The sequence below is a fragment of the Nerophis ophidion genome, linkage group LG08, assembly GCF_033978795.1.
Source record: "Nerophis ophidion isolate RoL-2023_Sa linkage group LG08, RoL_Noph_v1.0, whole genome shotgun sequence".
Taxonomy (NCBI): Eukaryota; Metazoa; Chordata; class Actinopteri; order Syngnathiformes; family Syngnathidae; genus Nerophis; species Nerophis ophidion.
In genome coordinates this window covers 14,537,016-14,552,205 of record NC_084618.1, presented here as the reverse complement: position 1 = coordinate 14,552,205, position 15,190 = coordinate 14,537,016, and the positions used below count along the sequence as shown (strand labels likewise).

General features: G+C 37.7%; 3 protein-coding genes across 3 annotated transcripts; all 3 read right to left on the bottom strand.

Moving 5' to 3' along the window:
* Positions 1-1,200: 1,200 nt before the first annotated feature.
* LOC133557354 (histone H1-like) lies at positions 1,201-2,729 on the bottom strand. The gene has a single exon (XM_061907756.1). It carries the CDS (start codon positions 2,684-2,686, stop codon positions 2,072-2,074), a length of 615 nt encoding a protein of 204 aa, XP_061763740.1. The 5' UTR covers positions 2,687-2,729; the 3' UTR covers positions 1,201-2,071.
* Positions 2,730-5,051: 2,322 nt separating this feature from the next.
* LOC133557363 (histone H2B 1/2-like) lies at positions 5,052-5,677 on the bottom strand. The gene has a single exon (XM_061907765.1). It carries the CDS (start codon positions 5,643-5,645, stop codon positions 5,271-5,273), a length of 375 nt encoding a protein of 124 aa, XP_061763749.1. The 5' UTR covers positions 5,646-5,677; the 3' UTR covers positions 5,052-5,270.
* Positions 5,678-12,161: 6,484 nt separating this feature from the next.
* Positions 12,162-13,535, bottom strand: LOC133557359 (histone H2A). The gene has a single exon (XM_061907762.1). The coding sequence runs from the start codon at positions 13,504-13,506 to the stop codon at positions 13,123-13,125; it is 384 nt and encodes a 127-aa protein (XP_061763746.1). The 5' UTR covers positions 13,507-13,535; the 3' UTR covers positions 12,162-13,122.
* Between the last annotated feature and the right edge of the window lie 1,655 nt (positions 13,536-15,190).

Sequence of the window (15,190 nt, the reverse complement as noted above, 5' to 3'; positions counted from 1 at the left end):
ATTACATACTATTAGATTATTCAAGGACTATTTGAGTATGGATATTGAAGATAATTAAGGGGAATATGACACCAACAATTTGTTGAAGAATAAATGTTTACATTGTAGCGGAAAATGTCATTAGTTGAAAGTTTGGTGGCTCTTAAAAGAGCCGTTGTGGTACAAGAGTTAGAAGCTTATGCTCTCTCTCCGCGGATACGGCGGGCCAGCTGGATGTCCTTGGGCATGATGGTGACTCTCTTGGCGTGGATGGCGCACAGGTTGGTGTCCTCAAACAGACCTACCAGGTAAGCCTCGCTGGACTCCTGGAGAGCCATCACCGCGGAGCTCTGGAAGCGGAGGTCGGTCTTGAAATCTTGGGCGATTTCCCTGACCAGGCGCTGGAAGGGCAGTTTGCGGATGAGCAGCTCGGTGGACTTCTGGTAGCGACGGATCTCACGGAGGGCCACGGTACCGGGCCTGTAACGGTGAGGTTTCTTGACGCCGCCGGTGGCGGGTGCGCTCTTGCGAGCAGCCTTGGTGGCCAGCTGCTTCCTGGGGGCTTTGCCGCCGGTGGACTTACGGGCTGTCTGCTTGGTTCTTGCCATGTTTAGTTACGTCTCGACTCTGGGGAAAGTACGATGAATCAAAACCACTGCAAGCTGTGCGTTTTATAAAGACAAGTCAGCGCTGATTGGTCCATATGGGAGGAGGCCGGCGCAAAGGCTGATCAACCATTGGACAAGAGCACTTTGAAATGAACCAATCATCGACAAGAACTGCCCAACAGCTTCTGAAGCCCCGGACTATTTGCAGAATGTAGGTTGGCATCAGAAATTAGAATCAGAATAGTTTTTTTATTGCCATTGTTTGAGAACGGGTTCACAATTGTGGTGCAATCGTGCAACATAAAACCAATAATAGGTAATAAAAAGAGCTGTAACTGAGCGATCAGATCTTGTTATTGTTCATGTGCCTGATGGCCGTGGGGAAAAACCTGTTCAGGTAGCGGGAGGTGTGGGTCTGGATGGACCGTAGTCTCGTGTAATAGATTATTATATCCATATATAATGTATTGCAGCAGCATACTGGGGGTTATTGATTGCTTAGGCTGCTGCCCCCGTGACCTGACCTCGGATAAGCAGAAGAAGATGGATGTTTTTCTTTTCCAATAGTTTTATTGGTCAGATATGTTTAACACACGATTAATTTGACTTGGTAGACAGTGTTCTCTTTGTTTAATGCAAGAAACAAGAAAAAAAAAAACAGCAAAAAACATAACAGCGAGAGAGGGAGAACAGTACCATGGCAATTGTCTCCTGCTGCTCATTTACAAAAAATATAATTATGTTATAAAAAGTTGAAATGTTGACTCTAATACCAAAAACAGCTGCCATGCTATTATTAATTATTCAAGACTCAAATTGAATGGAACCTTCCGCTTTGAAGTATTTTTGGGGGAAATCTGCAAATGTGCTGTTTGTCGTTTGAAACCTAAGGTTTGTTTTTCAAAAAAACATGAAACAAAGATAATTTAAAAATAAAACCTTTTATAATCTGAAATTTGGTTTTGAGGTTGAAGCATTGGAATTAAATAAAAACAGTCCAACAGCTAAAGAAACTATGTTTAAAAAAAAAAGCGAATCATAGTCAATGTTTTAAATTGACCTGTTTAAAGCATCAGATTACTTCCAATAATCATCTTCAAAATATTTCTGGGGAAAATATATATTTTTTATTTTACTGCAAAAAAAGTATTTCATTTGACACACAGGTGTGAAACATAAAAATATATTAATCAATCAGATCCCTGAGCCGGTATTGAAAAGTTCTAAGGGCTTTTAATGTTCACTTTAAGAGGGTGAAATAATGGATCTAGTTTCGAGTTTGCCATGTAAACATCTGAGACTTCACATCATCTGACAACCGCATTGACTAATATATCAGTTCAACAAACCCCAATTGAAGTTTGTGAAGAACATTGTAGAGGCTGTAACATGGTAACACAATTATGTCACAATTGATTATTGCTCTTTAAAAAGAAGTGGTGGCTCTTAAAAGAGCCGTTTGGTTTAATGTAAGAAGAGAAGAATCACTTCTTCTTGGCTGCAGTCTTGGCTTTAGGCTTGCTCGCCTTCTTAGCGGGGCTCTTCTTGGCAGCAGGACTCTTCCTGGCCGCTGGGGCTTTCCTCGCCGCCGGCTTGGCAGCTTTGGCGGGGCTTTTGGTGCTCTTCTTAGCCGCCGTCTTTGCCTTCTTCTTCGGGGTTGTCGCCTTCTTTGCAGGCTTCTTAGTTATGGCCTTGACAGACTTCTTGGCTGCGACTTTCTTCACTGGTGATTTCTTGGCTGCGGGCTTCTTGGCGGCGCTCTTAGCCTTAGCGGGAGCTTTCTTGGGCTTGGCTTCGGACGCCTTGTTCATCTTGAAGGAGCCGGAAGCGCCGGTGCCCTTGGTCTGCACTAAGATGTCCTTGGCCACCAGTTTCCTGACAGCAATCTTGATGCGAGCCTTGTTCTTCTCCACATCGTAACCGGCGGCGTTCAAGGAGTTCTTGAGGGAGGCTAGGGAGACTCCTTTGCGCTCCTTAGACTTGGCGACAGCCTCGGTGATCAGCTGGGACACGCTGGGTCCGCCCTTCGCGGTCTTGGTGGTCTTCTTCTTCTTGACCGTCTTGGACGGAGCGGGTGCGGCTGGTGCTACTTCTGCCATGATGGCTTGGTTTGACTCGGATGGTTGTTGACAGGGACTGAGGTGAGACTCAACTGGTCAGTACGTCGCAAGGGGCGGAACTTAAAGGCAGGATGAGAACCGTGGAGACTCAAGCGACTGGCTCTCTCCTCGGCGCGCTGTCAAACTGGCCTCACTTGTGTTTTCTCCGCACATTTAAAACGATTAAAAGACGCGAAATAAATGATTTTAGAAAGTAAAAATGATCTCATTTTGTAGTAGACTAGTGTCTCCTCACATTTATGACGTTTAGAGTGTGCACATTTGTGACATTTGGATCGAACTACCCTCCAAAGCTGACTTCTTCCCCGACATCAGCAGCAAAGCTGGACGACTTTCCTCACTCATTTCTACAATTAAACACTTAAAAGTCCCTCAAAATGCAACAAAAACTGCCCTACAGGTTACAAAACATGTTAACTCAGAAACTTTCAGCCCAAAAAGACAAACATTGATGGCCGCTCTGAAACAAGACAAGGTTTTAGTGACGCAGCAAACACAATGACCACTGTTGGTGTCAGGCTGGTGTCTGTTATCATCTAATATCACCTCTCACGTCTTTAATACATAATTATATTCTCTTTGTGCAATTAAAGACTTGTGTCTGTCTATCTTGTATTAGAACCATAGTTTTATGTTCCAAATGCTACTAAACAAACTAAAGTGGAGAGACCTACTCTCCTTACACTTGAACACTTTTATCACAATATATCTTCTCACAGGACAACACTATAGACATAAATATGTTGACTATATAGGTTTGTATATACATATATAGAGAGAGGATAAAGAGTATAGAAATAAATATGTTGACTATAGAAAATAGATTTTTATACACATATAAAGAGAGGATAAAGAGTAGTCAGTGTACAGCATGACTGACTACTATTATCTACTAAAATAATTCAACACATGTCCATTATTGCCTAAATACTCATGTATTGCATGTGCAACACTAATAATACTTCAATGTATTTTTAGATAACAATAAACTATGAACTTTAGAAACTGTTTGCACTGTATTCATATAAAAGGTGAAAGATGAACAACACAATGTTGACAACACTTTTGTTTTTCAGTACTTTATATAGTGATATTACATTCCACAAAACATTTTCAACCATTCATCTCAACAGCAGCAGCATGTATGATAACTATAATAATGTATTTAATTTATTGATCATGCACTGTTTGTTGCTTGATTTACATCTAACGTATACATTTATTACTTTACATCATTCATCGTTAATATCTTTAACGCAGCATTTTCCCTTATTAATTTCTTACTTTCACCACTGCACAATAGTTACACATTCCATGATCTTTTCTCCAACAAATAGACAATAATGACATCAAAGCACAGGAAGTGTAGAAATTATTTCAACACACAGGAAATATCAGTGTCAACATGTGCAAGAATGACCAGTATATAGACAATACTAATAGACAAGGAGACACACAAAGTAAGGATCATATAAACTCTCGGTTCTTCTCCTTTTTTTCAAACGTGAAATTTTTGCAAATGTGAATTTGATATTCCTTTATGTAGCTTTTTATTTTTGTCCGCAACAGATAAACCATACATTTACATCTTTGTGTCTCATTTAGGCCCACAATTAAGCTATTGACTGCAAAGTAGTAGGCAGCAAAGGTTAGATATCAAAGTAAATCAGGATTATATGAGGGGAAAAAGGCAAATACCATGAAAGGAATGATGTTGCTACTTTGACTAGTTTTTACTCATGGCATGTGTATTAATGCAATTATTGATATTGTTGAATCCAGGGGTAAAACTTTCTCAATCAATAGGAATCCTACTGAAATGTGTAGTATAGTTAAAACATACTTTGAATACATTCTAATTACTATTACTTTTTAAACAGACTAATTGACAGAAGTAACATCGCAATTAAATTTAAATGCCTTTTATTTTGACAATTAAAATGTTTTAGTTTGGGCAAGTACTTGATTATCTTAGACCATCAAAAGCCAATACGTATGTAATACAATATTTGTTTTAAACACCTTTAATGTCATGTTAAAATACATCATGTGTAAAAGATAAGTAGCACACCCGCTGAAAACTTGACAGTACTTTAGGTACACAAAAAGCAGTCTTACTTTTGCATACATTTTATTGTGTTTTTTTTTTTCAGATTTGCTAGAATGCTATCATTCTAGTTGAAGTATAATCCAAAATAGTGGATTAACGGCAACACCTAATTGAACGTTAACAGAAGAGTGTAAAGGAACAATATTTCAGAAAAAATAATAAAAACATATTTAATCAACCCATACTTCATGACACTAATCAATATATATATATATATATATATATAATATCAAATTTTATGCTCAAATTATACTAATATTTTAGCCAGATGTTTGAACTATAAATTGCATTAGAAATGTCCAAACTCAGATAAATAATAACACTATTAAATGGCAGCAGGTTAAGGTACATTAAACCATATTTCAAATGCAAAGTGTATTGCTCTTCAGAAGAATTAAGTGGCTCTTAAAAGAGCCGTTTTGGTGGAGCTCAAGTGTTTCTACTAGAGCATCTTTACTTGGAGCTGGTGTACTTGGTGACGGCCTTGGTGCCCTCAGACACGGCGTGCTTGGCCAGCTCACCCGGCAGCAGGAGGCGGACGGCGGTCTGGATCTCCCTGGAAGAGATGGTGGATCTCTTGTTGTAGTGAGCCAGACGAGACGCCTCGGAGGCGATGCGCTCGAAGATGTCGTTGACGAAGGAGTTCATGATGCTCATGGCCTTGGACGAGATGCCGGTGTCGGGGTGGACCTGCTTCAGGACCTTGTACACGTAGATGGCGTAGCTCTCCTTCCTTGTCTTTCTGCGCTTCCCTTTGCCTTTTCCGGCAGCCTTGGTGACGGCTTTCTTGGAGCCCTTCTTGGGCGCGGACTTGGCTGGCTCTGGCATCGTGCTATTGCTCGTACGTCTTTGGGCGATACTTCCTGTGGACTGATTGTGAGGCAGCGCAGTAAATAACCAGTTTTATGTAAATTTAGTATGCGCCAACGCTTTCTTTTGATTGGCTGACAGTACTAATGATGACGCCACACCTCCTTTTGTCTATTGTAAGTAAATACCGAAGTATAAATGAACGTTTTCTGACATAAAACCGTCCTTAAAACTATTTGTTTGGTTTTGGAAGAATTTTAGAAAATACTATCAACACTTCTGACATATTTTAGACACATTTGTAAAAAAAATAGGCTGCAATGTTTATTAGAGCTTTGTCATAGCAGCGTTTCATGAAAAAGCAGCATAACATATTTTGTGCTATAGTTTTTCGCTGTGTGTGATCTTTGTCTGAATACTATATCTAATTTTCAAGATAAAGAAGAATGCACTAGAAGATTCAGCAATATTTTTGTTATTCAGAATAGCATATATATTATAATATTGTTTTTAATTTACATATTTACAATGGCTTACTTTTTATACTTGTATATACAGTTTATTCTTATGTATTTGTGTATAGTTTTCTGTATTAGCAATCAATCAGTCTGTCGAAGTGATGGGAAACCACCTTAAGGAATATTTACAAAACTTATCAATAAGTCATAAATAATTCCAGTAAATAAGAGTAATATTGGTATATCTGTAAAAAAAAAAAAAAAAAAAAAGCATTCTGGTGCACTTATCTTGTAACTGCTGTGTAAATCGTTTTTTAAACTGGAAAAATGTTTTTTTTAAATAACTTTAATATTCCTTATAGAATCTTTACCATTGAAACTTTAGCTACATTAAACTGTTTCAGAATAATTCAAACAATAAATCAACAGATTATTCTTAAACCTCAGTAAAATTCAAATAATGCTATTTGGTAAAATTTTGTAGAAAAGACCGTCATACAAAAATACAAATAGACAGAGTAGACACTGAAAGGGTAAAATAAACTAGATGTTTTTGGGAGCAATAATAGATGATAAAATGTACTGGAAATCTCATAAAACAATTGCCATTATAAGGTGGAAGGAAACATTTCAATAATGAACAAATCAAAATATGTCCTGGCTTAAAAATGCCCTCATATTTTCTTCTGCTCACTAGTGTTACATATCTGAGTGTTTGTGGAGAAATATTGGTAACAACTACAAAAGTACACTTCATTCACCGAAAATAATAATTAGACTGATACGTAATGTTGGATATAGAGAACATAAAAACCCTTTATTTATTGAGTCGAAAATATTGAAGTTCAATGATATGGTAAAATTGCAAACAGCTAAAATGATGCACAAAGTAAATCATAACCTGCTACCCAAGAATGTACAACAATTATTCTCAACTAAAGAGGAGAAATATAACCTTAGAGGAAAATCTAATTCAAAACATGTGTATGCTCGTACAACACTAAAAACCTTTAGTTTGTGGAATTAAATTATGGAATGGATTAAATAAAGTTAAACAATGTAGTGGTAAGATCCATTTTAAAAGGTTGTTCAAGTTAAAATGGGTTTAAAAAGTACAAAGAAGAATTATGAGAAACATCTTCAACCTCCTTGAAAATTGGATATTTGACATCTCAGTATGTTAATCATGACTGACTTAATTATCTATTACAAGAACAGATGTATTAATCATTCCCCGATGTCACTGTGTTACAAAAAGAAGACTAAACGAAGTTATGTTTTGTAAACGCTCTGAAGTGGGAAAGGGGTAGGATTTAATAAGCTTTGCTTCTTCCCACTGATATGATGACAATGATACGAATTTATGTAAAATTTTATAATGTATTATACTTATAGTGTGTTCATGTTTGAAATAAACTAAAACAAGAAAGAATAATTCGCACCAATATTGTATAAAATTATATACAATATATAAATGTGTGTTCGTGTGTGTGTGTTTATAACCGCCGCCAGATGCTGTTTTCTCAGTAAAACAGAGTAAAATAACGTATTGTAGATATGCAGAGACACCAAACCAATGAGCCAGACTTTTAAGCGCATTATTGATTATTCAGTTCTTCAACATTCATATTCTTTGAAGGGGTCATAATTATTATGGATGGATAAATCCAGATGTGAATAGCATCAATACCAAGGTGGCTGTGATACCAGAGTGATGATGTTTGTGGTAGTTTCTCTTCTGTAAATTCAGCAACTCACTTATATTTATTTAAAAAGTTCTCCGGTTGATCATCTTGCTCAAGTCCACTAGGCCCCTTCCCTCCTCTCTCCTGCTGGTGAGATGGCGGAAGGGAAGTAGAATGTTGTGTGGAGCTATTTTACAGTTTCAGACGAGAAACCCGCTAGTTGTGTCATATGCAGTAAAAGTATATGTTCCAGAGGTAACACTACTACTACTACTAACCTCTATAAGCACTTAAAATATGTGCACCCAAACATAAATGCTGAGCTGCAAAGCAAAGGAACTACTCCACAACCAAACCAGAGCCCTGACAGGCCTTTCTAAATCCTGAATATCCAGGGAGCAATTTCTAAAAGTGAAAGTTATTTCCAGCTTTGTTTGTTTTTGGTGGTCAAAGATGCAATGTTGCAGGTAGATTAACCTATTTTTAATGGTAACAGTTGAAAAGACCATCATAAAAAAAATAAAAATAGACACTGAAAGGGTATAATACCCCTAGATCAGTGGTTATCAAATGGGGGTACTTGAAGGTATGCCAAGGGGTACGTGATACTTTTTAAACCTATTCTAAAAAAAACACAATTCAAAAATCCTTTATAAATATGTTTATTGAATACAACTTCAACAAAATATGAATGTAAGTCCATAAAGTGTGAAAAGAAATGCAACAATGCATAAGTATTGATGTTAAAGATGTCTATTTTGTGAATAATTAAGTTGATGAATCCAGATGGATCTCTATTACAATCCCCAAAAAGGACACTTTAAGTTGATTACTTCTATGTGTAGAAATCTTTATAATTGAATCACTTGTTTATTTTTCAAAAAGTTATGTTATTTTTAAAATCTTTTTTCCAAATAGTTCAAGAAAGACCACGACAAATGACAGATGTTGCACTGTTATACAATTTATTAAATCAGAAACTGATGAAACAGTGCTGTATTTTACTTTATCTCTTTTTTTCAACCAAAAATGCTTTGCTCTGGTTAGTGGGTACTTGAATTAAAAGAAATGTTCACAGGGGGTACATCACTGAAAAAAGGCTGAGAACCACTGGCCTACATGTATAAAAGGTATATTGACATATAACGTATCTATACAGCATCAATAATAAAATAGTCCAGTGTAACAAGAAATTCAAATTTACTTTCATTACTGACCTTTTGGTTTTTGTTAACTGGTCAATTAATGCAAGTTTAAGCATACTTTAGCAATCCTAATTATATTGGTTGATGTCATGACCATCTTTACATTATAATCTTGAGTACACTCCATTGTAGTAATTTTTTAAGAATTTGGTAATATAACTCTTTGCAGATGAGTGGTGGTCCTTAAAAGGACCGTTTAAGTTTTGATGGTGGAATCCAATAATTATTTAACCTCCGAAACCATACAGAGTGCGTCCCTGCCTCTTGAGGGCGTAGACAACATCCATGGCGGTCACAGTCTTCCTCTTGGCGTGCTCGGTGTAAGTGACGGCATCGCGGATGACGTTCTCAAGGAACACCTTCAGCACGCCGCGGGTCTCCTCGTAGATCAGGCCGGAGATACGCTTCACTCCGCCGCGGCGAGCCAGACGGCGGATGGCGGGTTTGGTGATTCCCTGGATGTTATCACGGAGAACTTTGCGGTGACGCTTGGCGCCTCCTTTCCCCAGTCCTTTGCCTCCCTTGCCGCGTCCAGACATGATAGCTATTGGTTAATCAAATTGATCAATGTCTCCTTACATGAAAGGCGGCCGTACTTGTTACACAAAAGCGGACCTGAAAGAAGACATCTGATGCAGTCTTGGGGAGGAGGAGCTTTAATCAGAAGCACCTCCCCTTTACTCAATGGACTATGCTACTTTGTTCTTTGTAAAATGCCATTCATTTCACACATTCTTAAAGGCCTACTGAAATGAGATTGTCTTATTTAAACGGGGATAGCAGGTCCATTCTATGTGTCATACATCATCATTTTGTGAAATTGCTATATTTTTGCTGAAAGGATTTAGTAGAGAACATCCACGATAAACTTTGCAACTTTTGGTCTCTAACAGAAAAGCGATGCCTGTACCGGAAGTAGCAAATGATGACGTCACATGTTGATGGCTCCTCACTTATTCACATTGTTTTTAATGGGAGACTCCAACAAAAAGAGCTATTTGGACTGAGAAAATGACAATTTTCCCATTAATTTGAGCGAGGATGAAAGATTTGTGTTTGAGGATATTGATAGTGACGGACTAGAAAAAAAAAAGTAAAAAAAAAAGGCGATTGCATTGGGACAGATTCAGATGTTTTTAGACACATTTATTAGGATAACTCTGGGAAATCCCTTATATTTCTATTGTGTTGCTAGTGTTTTACTGAGTTTAACAGTACCTGATAGTCGGAGGTGTGTGTCCATGGGTGTGTTGAGGCGCAGTGTCTCAGGGAAGTCGACGGCAGCTTTATGGACGGCGCAAGCTCAGCTTATCTTCGGTAAGAAGCGATTTTTTACCACAATTTTCTCACCGAAACCTGCTGGTTGACATTCGTTCGGGATCCATGTTCACTTAACCGCGCTCTGATCCATAGTAAAGTTTCACCTGTGGGAATTTTAGACAAGGAATCACCGTGTGTTTTTTGTGGCTAAAGGCTAACGCTTCCCAACTCCATCTTTCTACTTTGACTTCTCCATTATTAATTGAACAAATTGCAAAAGATTCAGCAACACAGATCTCCAAAATACTGTGTAATTATGCGGTTAAAGCAAACGACTTTTAGCTGTGTGTGTGTGTGCAGTGCTCATATTTGCTAACAGTCCGTGACGTCAAGCGTACACGTCATCATTACGCGACGTTTTCAACAAGAAACTCCCGGGAAATTTAAAATTGCAATTTAGTAAACTAAAAAGGCCGTATTGGCATGTGTTGCAATGTTAATATTTCATCATTGATATATAATCTATCAGACTGCGTGGTCGCTAGTAGTGGCTTTCAGTAGGCCTTTGATGTGGATTACAGAGATAAATTGTCTTTGGACATAACTTTATCAAACATAAAGCCACAATATCTGCTTTTGCTGCCACAATATAGAAATAGCAGTTACAAAATACAACCACAATTTTAAAACCTTACTGCCTCTCAATGTAACAATTTACATTATGACATTAGGTCAAATTAAGTAATACAGTATTAAAAAAAGTCAAATATGTCATTTGTGCTGTGTTGTTCAAATCTATAACAATGGTAATTGTTGTCAAGACAAAACTCCGAATGTTAATTTTCAAGGTCATCTAATTTTGAAAATAATCCATCCTAAAATTGCTGAGGTCATTGTTACAGTTTGACACAAAGGTAAATTGATATTTCGGTATTTTAATGATGAAGTCAAAAAACCTTGAATGATTTTGAAGGTGTGTCACAGGACACATGACATATAAATGTTACCAACTTGTGTAGCAAATACACATTCAAGTACACTCTACTTTTAAACTGTTTTGTTAGATTGTCGCCCGTTTAGCTGTCTTTTGGATCATTAGCCAGTCTAACATGGAACAAAATATATGTTGTGAGAACATAATAAAACTGTTATGTTTATTTCTAATCACTGTACATCACTATAAGAATGTTGAGTCTGTGTTGAGGCTGAACCCATCATTTAATTGTATATTGTTTATTATAGTCTTATCATTGGGTTATTCTTGTATAGCGTTTTTCTACCTATTTCCACATTCACACATACATTCACACACTGATAGCGGGAGCTGCCATGCAAGGCCCTAACCAGGACCCATCAGGAGCAAGGGTGAAGTGTCTTGCTCAAGGACACAACGGACGTGATGAAGTTGGTAGAAGATGGGGATTGAACCAGGAACATTTTGGTTGCTAGCACAGCCACTCTCTCAACAGCGCCACACCGTCCCAAATGTTCAAAAACTAATTATGTATCATTTAATTTTTTCCTGACTGCCTTGGGGAGAGAGTAGTCAATTTTGTTCTTCATTTACTGGTCAATGACAATAAGGACTGTTCTGAAGAGAGGTTGTGTCAAAAAGGATCGGCTTGAAACCAAAAACTATTGAAATAAATGAAATAAATTTCATCTGACATTGCTTAACATGATAAGTAATTAATAACTCCGCTGGTAAGCACAGTGTTAAAACTAACGTTTAAAATATAAAACATTCTCATGCATTTTTAATCCATCCATCCGTTTCCCACCGCACCTGTTCAAGAATTCGCATTATCGGTAAGAAGTATTTGATTTTTTTTATTGTAATTGAACACAAACATTATGTTAAAATGTTCTAATCATATTTATTACAACACACATACATTTTTAAGTGCAAATAATTGTGCGGGGACATCCACTGAATCAAACAAATATATTTAAAAAAAAGTGTCTTTCAAAGGAAAAAAACATCGATTGTAAAACAATGTTCACCAATGTTAATTTTGACAGCTTTTTAAATTAGTTTCAATTTAGTCTTTTGACCAAAATTGGTTTTTAGTCATGTGTTAGTCATCTAATTTAGTTTTAGTTGACGAAATTCCTGAACATTGGTCTTGAAAGGACTTTTATTAATTACTATGCAGCGCATCTCAAAAACTGAATTCACAACAAGACCTGCACTCCATCAATATTTCAATAAGAACATTTCACACAAACACACTGCTATGGGCAGCACGGCAGACCAGGGGTTAGTGCGTGTGCCTCGCAATACCAAGGTCCTGAGTTCAATCCTGGGCTCGAGATCTTTCTGTGTGGAGTTTGCATGTGCCCCCGTAACTGTGCAGGTTCCCTCCAGGTACGGGACAAGCAGTAGAAAACGGATAGTATGCTTTTGATTAATAATGTTATTAAAAGAATAAGAGACTTATTATACTAAATTAATGGTGTTACTTAAAAAGCGAACCATTCATTTTCTACCACTTGTCCGTTAATGCATGCATTTAATTGTATTTAGTGTTATAAAATATTTTACGGCTCTGACGGAAATACATTTTAAAATATGTGGATTTCATGGCTCTCCCAGTCAAAAAGGTTACCGACCCCTGCATTAGCTCATTTATGGGGGGAATGACCATTTGAAAAGTTAGTGAACCAGCTGATGTTAATAAAGATGTAGTCATAATAGAAGTTGTATTGTAGCATTATTCCTAAATTTGATCATGAGTTAAAATCCCTTTCTGTATTTTTTTACTCCACCATTGCATTATTAACACCCATTGATTAAATAATTATTGGTTGACAAACTTCATGCTCTTTACTTGAGAAGTGGGTGGCTCTTAAAAGAGCCTTTGTGGGATTAGAAGTGAGATGTATTTTACTTCTTGGCAGCCTTCTCGGTCTTCTTGGGCAGCAGAACAGCCTGGATGTTAGGCAACACACCGCCCTGGGCGATGGTGACACCTCCCAGGAGTTTGTTGAGCTCCTCGTCGTTGCGGACAGCCAGCTGAAGATGACGGGGGATGATTCTGGTCTTCTTGTTGTCACGGGCTGCGTTACCCGCCAACTCCAAGATCTCAGCGGTCAGATACTCCAGCACTGCTGCCAGGTAGACAGGAGCACCGGCGCCGATACGCTCGCCGTAGTTGCCTTTGCGGAGCAGACGGTGGACACGACCCACTGGGAACTGCAGTCCGGCACGGGAAGACCTGGTCTTTGCCTTGGCTCTTGCCTTGCCGCCGGTTTTGCCACGTCCAGACATGATTTTAATTCGTACTGTGTAGTGCAATGCCTCTTGACAAGTGAATATCGAAGCCCTGCCAGCAGCGTATATACTCACTCCCATGCTGCTCTGTGATTGGCTGATTTGTCGGGGAAACTGGTGTCCAATCAGCGATGAAGTTCCTCTAAGTAGCTCGTGTGGAAGACCTGCATACTGCACTCTTCAAAAATATATATTACTGTAAAAGGAAATGTGTGTAGAACATATATTTATACAGAAGTAAACATGGAGATTAAGCACAGTAAAGAAGAAGTGAAGAGCATAATTAAGATAGAACACAATAAAAAGTGGCAGGATAATTGGAAAAAGTAAATAGAAGGTAGAGAGTTTTACAAAGTCCGGAGGAGAGTAGGTGTCATGAGAGGAGGGGGTAGAAATAAGAAAGAAGAAGACATTATTAATAGAATGAGATTAGGACATACATATCTAAATAGTTCACTAAAATTGATAGGAAAACATACTACAGGGCTGTGTGATTTTTGCCATCAAATAGAGAATGTTGACCATGTTTTAATACAATGTAGGAAATACAATAGAGAAAGAGAAATACTGGAAAATAAGTTAGCAAAAGAAAATATTAGGTTAGAAGTGGGAAGTATATTAGGATTGCATTCAGAAAACATAGGATACAAAGCAATATACACATATTTAAAAAACACTGGGTTAATAAATAAAAGAATATAGAGTAGGGATCCACCTCGGTCCACACTCCATTACAGTAGGTGGCGGTAATGCACACCAGAAGGTTGCTTGCCAACCGCCATAAAAACAAAAGAAGAAGAAGAAGACATATATTTATATATTGACACAGATATCCGTACTATTACTAACAAACTAGATGAATCAATATCTCTAGTAGGCTCAACAGCATAAACTAAATCTTGATGACATCTTATTTTCAGTGAAAGTATAGGACAGCCTTGGGCACATTAAGGCCCGGGGGGCCACATGCGGCCCGTTAAACTTTTCAATCCGGCCCGCCGGACATTCTCAAATAATTATTTTAGATGTTCAAGAAGGAAACTGTAGCTGCCATTACGATGATGTGCAGTGATGTTTACAAACGACAGTAAGTCTTGAACTATACAAATTATTTCAATGGTTAGAATCTACGCTTTTGCATGATATTCTAGTTAAAACGGTCATCTAATTAGTTACTATGGTCATATAAGTCACAGCAGCTTTGACGAGGCACCAAGCAGTGTAGGTGGGGAGCGTTTCCACAGAGTGTTTCCAGAACCTGAAATGTGGGTGTCAGGGACAGAAGCGGAAAGAGATTTTTACAACAAAGTTCTAGAGCTTGGTGATATATCAGATACATCGGATTGTAGGTGTTTGTTTTTTTGTTTTTTTTACCCTGGCGTTCCTATTTTGCTGTGTTTGTTGCATTTTTGTTGTGTTTTGCTAGATTGTAAAATATCAGTCAAGAGGGGGTGTGACATTTATATGTTGTCGATATTTACTATTTTATCCTTCATAGTTAGTCAATCCCACATTCTTATTTTTCATGTACATAGTGGACATTTCATTCAGTAAAAAATATTAAAATTCCTTTCCGTTTTTTAAGGCGGTGTGTCATAATCTTTTTAGCATTCAGACATTATTGTTTTAGTTTTTCTTAAAAATCAGATATACCGACCCCCAGACACATTGGTTCCGCTAA

Bases quoted from the DNA above. Each gene is read 5' to 3' on its own strand.
- LOC133557363 (XM_061907765.1), bottom strand. From the start codon at position 5,645: ATGCCAGAGCCAGCCAAGTCCGCGCCCAAGAAGGGCTCCAAGAAAGCC.
- LOC133557359 (XM_061907762.1), bottom strand. From the start codon at position 13,506: ATGTCTGGACGTGGCAAAACCGGCGGCAAGGCAAGAGCCAAGGCAAAG.
- LOC133557354 (XM_061907756.1), bottom strand. From the start codon at position 2,686: ATGGCAGAAGTAGCACCAGCCGCACCCGCTCCGTCCAAGACGGTCAAG.